We start from the raw sequence: 15,852 nt of genomic DNA, 5'->3' as shown, positions 1-15,852 counted from the left end.
ATATATATATATATATATATATATATATATATATATATATATGTATGTGCGTGATGCTTTCTGCAATGGCTATTAGAACAAGTCAGCAATAACATTAATCTCCTGGAAGCGCAACACTTGAATTGAGCATAAATGCCAATAAGGAAATAAATCCCATTGATGATATTCTGTGTACGTTCCCCGAGGTAACGAGTGAGAAGTGGCATCAGCAGCAATTGGCTTAAGGACTGGATATAGCCTATAGACTCTGCAAATCTGCATCAAAACCGAGAAATCCAGAACAGTCAGGATTGGCTATATTGATTTTATGAGCCGGAAACTAAAGAAGAAGAGCTACTCAATTAAAAACAACCTCTTTTCAGTTATATTACCTGCACCTTTATGAGCCGAGTACTATTGCAAGGTTTTCCACTTTGGTTTTATGTCAATCATTCTCTACTTCAAGTTCAAGTGCCATGACTGATTAATCACAATTAACCTTCAAACAGTTTGATACATTAAAAAAAAAACAAAAAAAACATGACCCCTGATTGCTGGATTGTTAGGTGCTCCAAATCAGAGCCACCTTATTAGCTCGATGGTGACTCAAACGGGGCTGACTGGAGGACATTTTGCTTAAATAATTCCCTCAAAGTCAAAATGAGTCTACTGTAAGGAGCAACGGCAGCGAGCCCGCATCAGCACAACGGACCGAAGAAACCGCATCAACTTCTCCATCTATAAACAAAGCATTAGTTTAAACTGGAATGTTTCAATCAGTGCGTCAGCAAAAACTAAAGCTCAGATGTTCTAAGCCGTGACAGAATTACCAAGTGCTCAAACAGAGGAGTCAAGAAGCGATGCATTTTAACAATGTATAAAGTCTCGCCGAGACAATGTGAGCCATTAATTAATAATTCAGAGGGAAGTTATTAAGTTATTTGTTAACAGTAAATATTCTGTATGTGTCCCTGAGAGAGGGACTTTTTAATAATTTGGAGTTTTTAAACTTTAATGTTTAGCTCCATTCTGGAAATAATGGTGCTCAGCTGTAATTGATTCTTCCACCGTGGAGTAATTATGATGGCTGTGTCGAAGTGAAGCCTGACGCTCTTGGCCCTTGGTGATAGGAAAGAGAGAGAGGGAGGGAGGGAGGGAGGGAGGGGGGGAGAGAGAGAGAGAGAGAGAGAGAGAGAGAGAGAGAGAGAGAGAAGAACGGAGAGATTTAAAGACAAGGAGGAGAGACGCTGTGGAGACACAGGGTTGGATATGTCTCTTGACAGATAGCCTCGCTGAACCGGAGGCAGAATGCAACACACTCGTGGGAACAGCCTCCGACGATGAGCTATATCCATCTTGTGCTCCTCATTTCTTAGGCCTCTTTGCTCAAACACTGTACACCCATCGGTCTTATTTATTTAGATGGTGTGAGACTGATACACACCCTCCACATTTCTTTCCATCCCTGTTGCTCACATCACTCTTTGCCACTGAGCGTGTCTTGCTGCTAGCAGGCCTATAGCAGTGACCAGTAGCAGACAGAGTCACTCTCAGCAGGGTACTATTTAATCCATCAGGGCTCAATGTTAATTACTCACACATCCACAGCGGTCTGAAAGTGAGGCTGGGTTGAAGAGACCCTGAACGATCCCACAACCATGCGCAGAGTCTTTGTCTGGGGCCCATTATATCGACACAAACAAATATGTAAAAAAAAAAAAATCAAACACCAGCCACGACCAGGTACGCACACAAATGCATCCCGTAGAGCACAGGGCAGAATAGAGCAGGGTAAAAACAAACACACATGGACAAAAAAAAAAAACCCTCCGGGTAAAGGTGCATGGTCACCTGCGACTGATGGGGTTTCCCATAGGTCAGCAGCACACGGGGGCCGCCAGGAGAGAAATTGTCTCGCGGGTTAAGTCTCTATAGCCGACAACACAGACAAACACACACATGCGCACACATAGGGGTCCTTTTTCTAGAGTGGCATAGCGGGCCCCGGTCACAGCTGCTCTCCCCCGCCTCGGGAGGAATTGCTTCCATTTGGCCTGTCACTTTTGCCAGGGCCACTGTGGCTTTTCTCATTTGTCAGAGAGCGGGGGCGATCCTCTGGCTCTCATGGCTAATCTGCAGCCGCAGGCTAGAGGGGACAGACACACACACGCACACGCACGCACGCACGCACACACGCGCACACACACACACACACACACACACACACACACACACACACTCTTTTCTTTCATCTGACTGAAATAGGCTTTGGTTCACAAGGGTCTTTTTACTCTTTGCGTTCAGTAGGAGAAAACAAGCGCAACAAGGAAAACATGGTCAGAGAGAGACGTCGCATCAAGGTCAAGGATTCAACGATGAGGTCATGCTCTCACAACTACTGCAAAGTCCTCTCTGCTATTGACTCGGAAGAACTACAAACAACACGCAAAAAGGTAACGGTTTCAGTAATTATCCTCTGATGGAAGCACAAAACGCTGCTTTAACTTCCTCGTCCTCCTACATGCACGGGTGCTCAGTTAGCGCTTGATTATTAGAAATGATTCAGGAAGTCTCGGGGAGGGATATCAAGGGTCCAAATGAACACGAAATTGCCCGTATTCATAAGTAGACGTCGAGAATTCCTTGACATCAACTTTGTCTAGCTTGATTTTATTACGGTGTATTGCGGAATAATTATACCAACAGTCAAGCGATGCCGGCTAGTAACATTTTACAGCACTGAGGGAACGGAGCAGTCCAATTAAAGAGCTGTCACACAAGGCTTTGAGGGAAACGTGGCCAACGTGCTGAGCCAAACGCAATCCTTTCATTAGAGGCTGCCATCGCTTTGAGGTACAAATGCTTTCAAGTCTTTTCTTTCAGTCAGCTTCCGCTGCAGTCAACAGGTGATGGCTCTACTTGATTATTACTCCCTTAAATCTACTAGTATCAATATGCAGCTACCTGTGAGATCCATATTGGAATGAAAATGTATTCCTATGATCAAAGGCGGTTCAATGTGTGTGTTTGTCTCTCAAGATAAAAACAAGTAAGTCAAGTCTCTCCTGATGCTTTTAGTATCCAGAGACAAAGTGAACAACTGCACGTGTGTTGAATGGGACATAAGTTGGAGCTACAATGTTTGTTTATTAACTTCTCTGGGAAAAAAAAGCTATTAGAGGAAGTTTAAGACCAAACAATATTTCGCAAGTCTCACTCTCTTTCAAAGTAGAGCTAAGTTTGGAGTATTTGTAGGAGAGTTTTGAAGCATTTGAGATCACAGGAATTAACTAAATACTTTAGGATATGCACATAAAATATATGAATTTTCAGAGAAGGGAAGATTATTTCAATGTATTGAAATTATTTAAATTCAAATTAGTTTGAAAAGGGCAAAAGTCCACATATTTAAAAGACATATAAGCTAACCTAATTGAATAACAGACACTGACTTGTGGATTATTCACCATACTCAGATTCCATACACACATAAATGTACAACTAAAATTGTGTCACTGAAGAACAAAACTACTTGGTTATGATACAACTGAGCAACTGCAGTCGACTATTAAACGACCAAACAATGTGAACAAGAACAATATATCTCAATTCACATGCATACACCTTTTAAATTGAGATATATAGCCGGCACACAATTAAATATTGCGTTGATGTCCAGATGTTATCATCCTTCTCAGTAAAATAATACCTTGTGAATCTGAAGACTGATGTTAAATGTGTTTCAGAGAACAGGTGTGAGTACCTGTGATTTAGTGGATCTGTGGGTCCTCCTGCCATCTCTTTAACCCTTAACAAGCACAGTTTGCAGAGGCTGTCGGGCAGGAAGTGCTCTAAAAAAAAAAAAGGGGGGGACAGGTGTTACAAGCACAGGAGTTAAAAAGGTAAGGAAGTAGCTTCTTCTTGTCCTTCCTAGGACAGCGCTCTCGACACGGCTGCTGCTTCTGAGAGCCGCGCCTCTAAACAAAACATCATGTAGCTTCCTAACTACCTATAGCACCCATTGCTCAACGGCTCATCTTTAACTTATAAATCACTGCAAAAACATATTAGAGAAAACATCATTTGAGTGATGGTTATAACTTTTTAAGTGTTTCTGACAACCTTAATGCATTCCCAAGTTTAATTATTTCTTAATATTGACATTTCTAATTAAGCAGCATAATTGGAAAGCCTGTGTGCAGTGGCAATCATTTCAGCGACCACTGAAAAATTAATATGAAAATTATTAATGAATACTACCGCTTTTAATTGCTGTGTACCCGTATTTATAATTGCTGCAGCATCCTCCTTGAAATGACATGATGACAAATACAAGTGTCATGTCAGCGCTTTCCTTCTTCATCTCACACCTCAATCAAAGCTAATCCATTTCACCTCAGCTATGAACACTGAAACAAATTAAAGTCCCATTTCATTTTCCGCCTTCATTAATGCATCTCGTTTCCAAGGTTACAATCATTTAGTAACTGCGGAACAAACAAATTCAAGGAAGCCGTGTGTGCTTTGATATTTTGAGAAGAAGACGTGGATGGAGCTTACTGGGAAAACAAATCAACCCTGAGTTTTAATCCTCCGGCTCCAAAGTGTTCTGCACATGTTTATCGCAACACAAAGCCTTTTTCATCTGAACAAACATTTTAATATTAGACTTTAGAAGCTTATGCCCACCGAAATAATGTTCATATTTTAAACTTTGCCTTGCCAGTGTTATACAAGTCAATACATCCTGTATTTAACGGTCCCTATCCAAATGGCGACAGGAGACAGCATGAGCAGTAACTGCACAATGTCATTATGTTCATAGTGTTTCCTCCTGTAGTTTGATGTGACGACGCCAGACACAATGACCCAATTTGCCTGAGTGGCTATAGGGGGGTACCAATGGTAGGTTGCATCATAAATACTGTACAAAGACCCTCTTAAAAGGGAAATGATACAATTCCTCGTACGCAATGAAACGCAGCCGTATAAAACGTCACATTTTTCAGTGTTTACACACCTCATTTTCTTCTTTGCCCATATTCTAAAAGGAAGAAGAAAAAAAAACAGAGCCTAAAGACAAGGCTGGAGGTGGTGGGGGCAATGATGAGTTCCCAGACTAGCCTCTTTCGCATGCAAATCATATCTGAATTTCTCATTAGCATAAATGCATGAGCAACTTTAAATGCTTTTAATTTTCAATCTCGCCAAGCAGAGGAGTAATTTGTCACTGTCAGGATGGGAGACTAAAAGGGGGGGACCAGAGGGAGCCAAGGACTCCACGCTAAACTGAAATCACAGAAAATTTCTGATTTACTAATTGACTGATGTGCAGTTCAGTCGAGTTGCCTTGAAGGTGTAAATAATTCTGTGTATATTCAAATGGCAAAAATGAGAGAGTGCAGGGTGGATACGCAAAAGCACATTACATGATGCTTCTCCCCAGGCCATTCTTTTTTTTCTGGTGATTCTAATTTCCATCATGTAACGTTTTCTGTCTGTCTCTTTAAAGGGTAAGTATGCTGTTTTAGAGCATAATCACAGATAATCAACTGGAAATTAAAACATCTTTTTACATCTCTTTGCCATTACACAAAAAAGAGGCTGCTCAAAGCTATTCAACAGCCCAGCACAAAAACATTCCCAACAGCTTATCGCGTTTGCCATTTTAAGTCATTTTCCAATTTTATCTTCATTCTTTCAAGACGTAAGATCAATTGACACTGCACTCTGAAGTCTAAACCACTAATGCCTCATTTTTTGGAACAAAGCAGTTCAGATTCAGACAGACCGTGTTAGCTAAATTTAGCTGTAGGTGAAAACAAGGGAAAAAAAAGATTTCACAAGCTCCCCCATTTAAATGACTAAAACCAATTATGCAAACATAATTAGTATTCAGTAAGAGAACTAAAGGCGACTGCAGCACGGGGCGAGCTGCTTACCTCCAAAGAAGGCCCCATCAGACGAGATCCTGGCGGATGTATCCGTCTGTACAACAACTGTGCCACGGCTGATGAAATGCATGGCCCTTGCTTCGCTGGCCATGGTGGATAATCACATCATTCAGCACCTCCAGAGGGTTCTCAAGGGATGAGTCACGTTTCATGTTTCAAGTAGGGGACCCGTTCATTGTGGTTCCAACTTCACACCTCCTGTGTACATTTGAAAGCATGGAAAACTGAATACAATATCCAAAAAAAAAAAGATGTGAAACACTTAAATGGTAAGTCATAATGAGCAAAGAAATAGTCTTTGGCCTGAATGAAGGATTCCCAGGTGTACCTTTTATGAAACAGGTGAGTTATATATTATTTACAGGACGATAAAAAGAATTCCACCAAAACGTCACAGTGAGTGAAATGCAAATATGGTCCCATCACATCCAGCATGTATGAGAACACCCTCATTACCTTTTACTCTGTGTGTTGCAGGAATATTTGTTTTAGCCAAACTGCAATGAAAGCATTCAGCTCCTCACCCACTGTGAAAACTGATGACACTGCAAAAAAAAAAAAATAGCAGATAAAATTGCCAAAGACAGTTTTAGACCAACTTCTCACCGCAGGTCGATAATAGCTAAATTAGACTAATGGCACAATTTTGAAAGCAGTAACGTTAGCCAAATAAAAGCACATTTCCCTCTCTTCACTTAGCTCTGACAGAAGCAGCATTTTGTTCCCTACAAACGATGATAAACTGTGGTGGCTAACGTTAGCCACTAGGTTTGTCTTTGCTGCTACTTAGCTAGGTATCATCTTCCAAAAAACTTTAAGTTTTTAAAGAATTTTCACATGTATCTTTGTTGTACACCAAGCTAACCTTTCACTATGCTAAAATAATCTCAGAACAATTCTTCATTGGAGAACGGAGTTGGCTCAGAAGTCAGGTATTCTGCTACACTAGCTTCTGTACTAACATTACGTAGCTAGTATAAACTAAGCTAATGCTAATTACTTACCAATTAGGCAGGGCAGGTGTGAAATTCGCTTATATCAACAGTCACAAAAAATGTGTGTACCTGGCATTGGTATGGTTTCTGATGTTTTCTTTCTCATTTGAAAGAAACAGTGAGAGAATATACGCTATGTAGGTTGGAAACTGCCAAATACTTCACTAGCTAGTTAACGCTAGTTAAGTAGCATTAGATAGGGCAGACAGTGACCTTAAGAATCAGATGCACGGGTTCAACCCAAACACCAGGGGCTTGTCAGTCATCCTAACATCATGGCAACAGGCAGAGAGTCGGGTCTGCTGGTTTTATATTGAGTACCAAAGCTTTCTTCTTAACTTCTTGACCTGCTGTATTCCAAGTTATTTGAATAAGTATTAAAACTCTAGGCTACTACATTAAAATCATTAATCCATAGCTGGCTGGTGTAAGGCAGTATCCAGCTCACCCCAATACAAATTCAAGTATACTGAGCATGCCGGGATGGAAAATGGTGCCGCTGCGTCCATGTCCATTCTTTACACCGCGCTCATACTGCCCTCCAGTGTTGAAGCGGTGAACACAGTGGGAAACGGAGGAAGGGGACAGAAGCAGCAACTGTCCAATGTAAACCGACTCGATATGACACCTCTGGAAAAAAGTGTCCCTCTGTGAAGCAAATATCAAATCTATGGTCATTTTTAGGCTGCAGTTTGTGGTGAATTGTCATTAAATTAAGTCACTAAATTAATTGATTTATTTGCGCACCATTTTACTCTGGTAGGTAAACCACAAAACAGCTACACACTGAAAAGTCTGCTGAATAAGTTCCAATACAAGCTGTACACAGTGTGGTCTGTGTGGATTACCTTAACCACAGCCAGTACAAGAAAGACATATTTGCAAGACATAGAGTATTCACACAGTCAATAACATAATCTATTTCTTTTTGATATTGTTTTTGATTGTACTTTAGAGTTCTGAAAATGCATGCATTTGGCCCTCTAGCAGTGGAGCAGTCTCACTATACCGGCATGTACTACTACATACAGTAGTAGGCATTACACTGTAATGTTCATAAAAAACCTAATTCCACCCTTTAATATGTCCTCATTGTTCATTAAAATGTCAGCCACAAGCCTCTGCACCGCTGCCTCCATGACAAATGTCTATTATATGTATATTCACTGCATTAAACAAATATTCTCTGTTACATGAAAACAATATAGACACTTTACATTAAGTGATTGCCTAGACCGCATTGATGTCCGTACTAAGTTAGTGATGTGGGCTGGTGAATTAAAGGCAGTTCAATTTCATGGAAAGGACAATGGGTTAACTTGACTTATTTCAAACGATAGGTGTGCTGTGACTCATAGGGAACTGAAATGTACATTTAAATGAAAATGCATTGTGAACCTTTTGTAGTTTTAAAAGTATAACACATCTCAAAAACTTGACTTAAAGCATAACTATGCAATTATTTTTTTTTTTTTGAAAAACCAGGCAAATCAAAAGTAGTATTCATGAGGAGAAAATAGTACCTAAAGTCAAATAAGAAGTGAACTCACCATGAAGGCATGTTGATTCTGTCTTGTGGCCCCATCTCCCTCAGTCAGGTCACACAATGATGATGTCTTTAAAGAAAGCTGACCCAGAGAGAATCTTGGGAAATTAAGGAATATTTGATGCGCCATTATCATGTAATTGCTACTTCAGGCCACAGTGGCCGCTGTTTAGCGAAAATGACAATGTCTCGCTTTAAAAACACAAACCGTTTTCTCATTTAATCATTTTATGGATGCAGGGATAGACAAAAAAATGTCACTGTATGTTTGATTTTAACAACACAAACGTATACAGTTTTGGCATAACAACACACAACTCTGTTCAACACAGCTGTCCACACAACTGCCTGTTTCTGTCTTTGTGAATAGAGACGTAATATACAGTCAATATCTCATAATTGTAATTATTAGACACAATATCTCATATATGTGATATATGAAAACATAATTATAAGATAATAAGTTTTATCATAATGATTGAATGAATGCTTGAACTCGTAGAGCCTACCGTCATGGAATTTCCCTTGAAGTGATACTATGACTATTAAAATAATCGCTGTACATGTATTAGAAAGAGAAATACAGCCAACCGAGTTCTTACATGTTTTGTTGGGCATGAGCTCACGTGTGAACCGGTGTTACTGGGTGCCGTTACAGTCAGTGTCCACTAGATGGCAGCTCTGTTTCGGGTCAAAGAATAATGCAGCACTCCCCCCCCTCCCCCCCGTTAAAGACATATTCACAAAAACAAATCATTTTCAGACACAAAATACTTTATTTGAAGCACTTACTTCTGACTGATATACATTATCCAACAGCTAGTTTGTTAGCCCACTCCATATGCCTTGAACAGGAAGCCTAACATTGCATCACTTTACTGTCCATCACAGCAGCAAATCCATACAAAAAAAATAAAATAAAAATCACAAAAATACAGATGCCAGCCAGCGAAATATCAAAACCACATCCATTGTGTCCTGCCTGGAGACATTCCTAAAAAAAGTTATCAAAAGCAATTTATTCCAAGAGTGTACCACCATTAGCTTCCATTGAAATGTGTTGTTGCAGCAGCAAACAGATACTGTGAAATGTCTAAAAGAAGGAACGTTAGAGGGGGAAAAAATAAATGGTATTAATGTGCACCGATGCAAAAAGAACATTTGTTAGTGTCATGACAGCAGGATGTCTTGTTTGTGGACGCAGTGAGGGCCGTGACCCTGACCACGTCCCAGCACTGTAGTGGTGGATTTCACCTTTGACCTGAACAGGTAGGAAACCTGCCAGCACTTGAACACGGGTCCCTTTGCTGTTTTTCTGTTGTTCTTTAAGTATTCTGAATGGCTTACTTTCCCTCAACTTCCCAGACAGTGACTGTTAGCAGCTAACATGATGCCCTTCCTCTCACCCACCTATTGCTTTCGTTGTATTACTCTGGTGCTGTCAGTGGAGCGCTCTTTAGAAGGAACTTAATCCACTAAAGATGCAAACGTTTTAGATAGTTATTTATCTTTGGCAAGTGTGTTAAATGTAGGACCTGTGACACCTGTGAGTAGAGTATGCACTATAAGCAAAATAGCATATTCTGAATGCAAATGTTAATATATGTACTTATGTTCAGTTTCCACATATTTTTTTTTTGTAAGCCTGAAGCCTCTTGAAGACTGTTTTGAGCTTCTTGGAGATATTTGACGGTTGGAATTTAAAACTAGCTTTGCCTGAAAAGATCCCCTGAATTACAACAGGCAAACATGCACTTTAAATGTTTTGCAAAGGGAACATGTGTAAGACTGATACAGTTACTATTTAACTGACTATAATTTCATCTTGATTCACAGGTTTAATTCAAAGCCAGAGCAGATCAGGGCTGGAGGTGGAGCTGCAAAGATTCATCGATTTACTCGATAACCTGCAAATACTTTTGATTTGTTTTTCTCAAGGAAATTTGCAGTTTTCAGTTTCTCCAATGTGAGGATGTGAAGCTCTCTTTTATAATATATAATAACAAAACCAAAATATCTTTGGGTTTTGGACTGTTTGGTTGAATAAAACAAGACACTCAAATGCATCTCCTTGGGGTTGTGGGAAATTACAAAATGTATCGTTTCATTATTATCTGACCAAAACAATAAGTCACATAAAAAGAATCATTAGTTTCAGCCTTAGATCAAAGAATTATTGTATTCCTTCCAGAGTCAGATTCCCATTATAGTAACTATTAAATAGCGTTACAGCAGACTGTCTCTTCTGTCTCCTTTGCATAGAACCTGTGTTGCATCGTTCATAAGGCGCACTACGACTGCTTCCATTCTTCTTTTTTTTTTTTAATACAACTTTCAACAAAACACTTGTCACCAGTCAATAGTTAATATGTTCTAGATAATATCTATTCTATTCAAAAAAAGTGCACAAAATACACAAAATAGCCTACAGTCACTGTCATCATGTCATTATCTACAGTCAGATACAATTATTATTCATTCAACTCAAAAAAAAAAAAAGTTTCCTTTTAAGGCTTAACCCTGCAGACACATTAAATTGCCATGCAAATACACACATTCCATTGCAAGCAGGCAATGAGACACTGAGATAGAAAGCTGACATTGAAGAATGTATATAAGGTCTTCTGCTTATTCCAGTTTCGCTATTACGCATTTATTTTGTTGGTCTGGAACACACAGACACACACACACACACGCACACGCACACGCACACACACACACACACACACACACACACACACGCACACACACACACTATGTCACTTTCTCAGACTTTTCAGGCAAAGTGAGAACAAAAGGAAACAGAACACCTTTTGCCTCCAGAGGCGCCCTCAGGGCCTCCTCAACAAAGTAGGCGTTCTCCTCCTCCACCACAAACTGAAGAGTCTGGCTTTTGTTCACACAGTAGATGCAGTTCCCGATCACGGCGCACCTGAAGGGCAAATGACTTCCAAGCCTCTGCGATGCGCAGTCGTGCCACATCTTCACGATGCTGTTGTACTTGAACACGGTGATCCCCTGCTCGCGGTTGACGTCAAAGCGGTAGATGAAGCTCTTGAACGCCACCATGTCGGTGGACTTCTTCCTGCTGTTGTTGTAGGGGCACTCCTGCCACTCGTCCCGCTTGGTGTCGTACTTCAGAAGGCGGTAGAAGAGGGAGCCCCCCGACACGTACAGTTCTCCGCTGCAGGTCGTGGCCTCGTGGGCCACCGCGAAGGCTCCTTTGGGCAAAGGGGCCACGGCGGTCCAGCGGTCCATGCGAGGGTCGTATTTTTCCACTGTAAACAAACATTCCCCTCCAATGGCGTACAAGTAGCCGTCCATGGACACCAGCTTGAGCTGGGCACGAGCTTGGGTCAGAGGTCGGACCTCGGCCCAGCGGTTGGTTATGGGGTTGTAACAGAAGACCTTGTCTGAAACCTTGCCCTTGTCCCCGTAGCCCTTTATCCCCCCTGCCACAAACAGGTAGTTATACATTGTGCAGATCCCGCACCCTTTAGTGTTTATGTCCTCTGGCATCGCAGTTAAAGGTCTCCAGTCATTCGCGGGTTCGTTGAAGTAGTAGATCATATGACTCTCCTCCAAAGACCCAACCGACAAAGGGCTCTGCGGTCGGCTGCCGCAGCGGCTCGGCGGCCGGCTCCCAACGCGATCGAACACGTCGTTTATCTCCGCCACCATCAGAGTCTTCCTCCCCTCCATTCTCTTCTTCAGGATCAGATCCCGCTCGGACCCGTTCAGGCGTCCGTACGCAGCGGGGTCTTTGAGGACCTGGAGGAAGTTGTCGCTCATGAAGCCGTAGGCGGTCTCCTTCAGTTCGCTGAGCCGCTGCTTCTTGGCGATGGTGAGGATCTCGTAGCAGTTCCCCACGGTGATTTGCTCGGACATGGAGTCCATGGCTGCCTGGACGGCGCAGGGGATCTGGAGGATTTTGGCCCCCGTGATGACTTCCACGACGTTGCCCTTGCAAACATTCATCTGAGAAGTGTAAACGTAGTCGATTAACGTAGACATAGTCTTGTAACTCACTCCCTTCACTTTCAGGATGTCGCGTGACAGCCGCGCTTTGAAGTAGTCACTCTTCTCCGCCAGGACGGCCTTGTGAGCGTTGATCTTCTGCCCGCCGACTTCGATGACTAAATCAGGCTCTTTTTGGGACTGTGGATTTCCAGCTCCCTGGCTGCTGTCCCTGCGCTCGAGGTTCGATTTTAGGACTGACCAATCGCTTTCCTGTTCGGCTTGGCCAGGCAGACCAACTGGGGAATCTGCATTGAGAGACACTTTCGCTCTGGCGCCATTGTGGATTTCACCGCTCGCGCAGTTTTGTTGCGGACCTCCGTTATCATTGGAGAGGTGATACCGATCCGCCATCGAGATGTACGAGACGTCGCCTTTCTGGTGGCCGATGTTGTTGTTCTCCATCGGCCTTCCGTCCAGCAAGTATTCCTTCTCAAACACCGGAGGAGGGCTAAAATCCTGGAGGTCCTGCGGGAATCCTTGGACGTAACCTGGACATAAATTCCCATCGTTGTCAGAAGGCGTGATAAGGTCAGGGTTCACGGCGTGGAGGATGACGTCGGCCTCCACGGTGACGGCCCCTCCATCATGCCTGCGACACTCGTTCATCTCGACGTGCTCACTTGGAGGCGGCGCCTTCACCGATCATGCTGAGTGGACGGACAAGCTTGTGATTGTGCTCCTCTCTGTTCACCTATAAGAGGGGGGGAAACAAGGAGGGAATTCAACCAAGGCCAATGAAGGAGGTACAAAAAAAAAAAGAGTCATGAAGCTGCACAGGCTTCTTTATTCTCTAAGGGGCGCCCTTTCTCCAACAACTAACAGATTGAAAACCTTGAAATGTAAAAGGAAAACATGACTTTGCTCTGCTGTGTATTACACTCCTTTCTTAACGTGTCATCAGGTGAGTCAAAACCAACTGCAGCCGGTTCAGCGGGCAACACCTACTTTTTTTTAAACAAAAGAAACCGAAACAAATCCCCAACATGCGGCTTCTCGTGGCTGTACACTCACTGCATGACCCACTGCAATAATCACCCTGCCTGCCCATGATTTGTGGTGGTAATCTGGTAGGCATTCACAGCGCATGCGCAAATGGTTGTTGCGCTGATGGAGGGATTAATCTCCAATAAAACTGAGAAAGGGCGTTTGTAATCACATCAAAAAAACTCCTTTCTCTTGTCCGACGCGCTTCCCCGATACCGTCGGACACACGCCGGGAAAACAGCCCAGTGTGTTAAACCAAGAAGGAATACAAGTAGGCTGTTTGACGTTAGCCTCATATTAATCAAATGATACACATAGATGTCCATTAACAGTGTGATGTGATTTACCTGCGTTTCCTCTCTGCGATTAAAGAGCAGTTTCCCTGCCAGTCCCGGCACAAAGCTCCGTTACGTAAGGCAGTCCGCGATCCTGGTGATCCCAGCCAGGCTGTGCTCACTTCAACCACAGATCCGATCCCAGACCCTCTCAGCTGCCGCTGCTTCATGCGCCCCTGCACTGCGAGCTCCCCCCCGGGTTCAGCGGTGGAGGCGAGGCAGGCACAAGAGGGACCCTCAAACAAACACCAGTCATCACAGGTCGCACCTCCTTCTTCAGATCAGCAAGATCGCCAACTAATTTCCTCCGGTGGAAGTGGGGAGAGCTGCCCGCGCACGTTTCACCACCAACGCGTCGTCCTCCAGGAAGCGGGAGCTGTCCAGCGTGGGCAGCAGAGGCACTAGCTGTCGGAGCTGCCAGGGCTGAGCATTTTGTTGTTTTTTTTTTGTACAGTTGGCTACAGTGAGGCGGTCATCGTTGAGCAAAACCACGCCCCTTCAGTCGGTATTAACCCTACTCTCAGCAGCAGCAGGCGCACGAGGCATCTGTTGGAGATGCGACATTCCTTCACGTATCATCCCCGTGCCGGGTACCACAAAATGCAAAACACAACTCATCATGAAAAAGTGTGAAATAATCCTATAGAGAACAACTTAGGAGGACATTACAATGATATTACAGCTGCACATTAAAATATAATTAAACGCTAGATCCCCCCCAAAGGAATTTTATATTACACTAACGCTATTCAAAAATCAATAGATGGTCCATTAGCACACTCCACCTGTTTGTGCACGAGACAGTTTATCATAAAATATATCTGTAGGACTGATGATCGCTCTCTGAAGTGAATTGTGATTACTTACCCCCAAAACGATGCTCTGGAAATATGAGTCACACTTTAATTTTTTTTTTGGAAATGATCCAGCATAATTTCTGACTAACTCCCACACGAGATACAACCAGAAGCAGAGAGTGTAAAAGGAACATTGGAATTGGAAACGTTTGTGTTTCTACAGCGATAAGAGAGGCACACGGCCGATTAGAAATAGCTCGACCTCACAGGTCAGCAGCAGACGTTACTGTATTCAGGGTCCACCAAGGAGAATAAGTGTCTTAACAACTGGCCTTCAGATGTAAAAATAGAGGGCAGCCACTGCTAGGGCATCAAACAACTATCAGCCCTGTGAGATTAGAGGGCATTCAGCTGGGGGGGGGGGTTTAATGCTGGGTATTCTGAGAACAAAGACTTGCCGAAAGACTGATAACGCAAAATGAGTGATCTCCATGGAAACGTCAGGGTCAGAGAGAGGAAACAAAAGACTTCCGGTAGCAACACCCAGCCAGACAAAACTGATGACCTGGGTTGGTTCAGCGAGACTGAGGCGTTGCCACGTTTTTCTTGAAGTTAATAAATACAAGCCAGTATTCAGTTACAGAAGTTAAATATTATCTTAGGCTCAAGTCCCCATTGTTACTACCAAAAAAAAGGAGAGAAAAAAGAAAATCAGATCAGACAATATTTGGAATAAGCCGTGGATTCTAGCGTGGGATCACCTCCAGCCTGAAATCCTCCTATCTTTGTGAGAACTCAACAATGTAGTGAAACGCGGTTGTGCAACAGTGGACGTGGGCGTACAGCAAGAGAGGAAAAGCCTTGACCCTCTCCTTGCTGGCAGCGGGAGAAATGAGCAGTGAAATCCCGGAAGAGCGGTATCGGGCTCGGCTCCTGCGGCCCCTCGGGCACATTGCTAGTCCTAGCATGTCCTGATGTCTGCACACAAGCCGAGCGGAGTACAAGTGCAAGGTTAGTTTGAGTCAAGAGAAATAGGCACAGTAACACTCTCTCTTCCCTGGTCTAAAAGAGGACTTAAATCTGTCAGTAACTGGTTCAATACATTATTTATTTTTAGCTGGAAACTTGATAAATTATGAAAAATAAGTGGAGGTAAAACTCACAGAGCTGCATGCTTCCTTTGAAAAAATTGGTTCAAATGAAGTACACAAGGTTGCTCAATAAAACAGTTTATGCATTTGT

The 15,852-nt window shown here is 42.9% G+C and overlaps 1 protein-coding gene across 1 annotated transcript; it reads right to left on the bottom strand.

Moving 5' to 3' along the window:
• Nucleotides 1-9,230: 9,230 nt before the first annotated feature.
• On the bottom strand, nucleotides 9,231-14,373 carry LOC137880486 (kelch repeat and BTB domain-containing protein 11). Its single transcript, XM_068721880.1, has 2 exons — nucleotides 13,826-14,373; nucleotides 9,231-13,185 (listed from the first exon to the last, which is right to left on the bottom strand). The coding sequence occupies exon 2, from the start codon at nucleotides 13,098-13,100 to the stop codon at nucleotides 11,229-11,231; it is 1,872 nt and encodes a 623-aa protein (XP_068577981.1). The 5' UTR covers nucleotides 13,101-13,185; nucleotides 13,826-14,373; the 3' UTR covers nucleotides 9,231-11,228.
• Between the last annotated feature and the right edge of the window lie 1,479 nt (nucleotides 14,374-15,852).

Source organism: Cebidichthys violaceus, unplaced genomic scaffold, assembly GCF_023349555.1.
Source record: "Cebidichthys violaceus isolate CVI_PGR_0920_01 unplaced genomic scaffold, fCebVio1.0.p SCAF_28, whole genome shotgun sequence".
Lineage (NCBI taxonomy): Eukaryota > Metazoa > Chordata > Actinopteri > Perciformes > Stichaeidae > Cebidichthys > Cebidichthys violaceus.
Note: the sequence above shows the minus strand (reverse complement) of the source record. Positions and strands in the feature narration are given on the sequence as shown.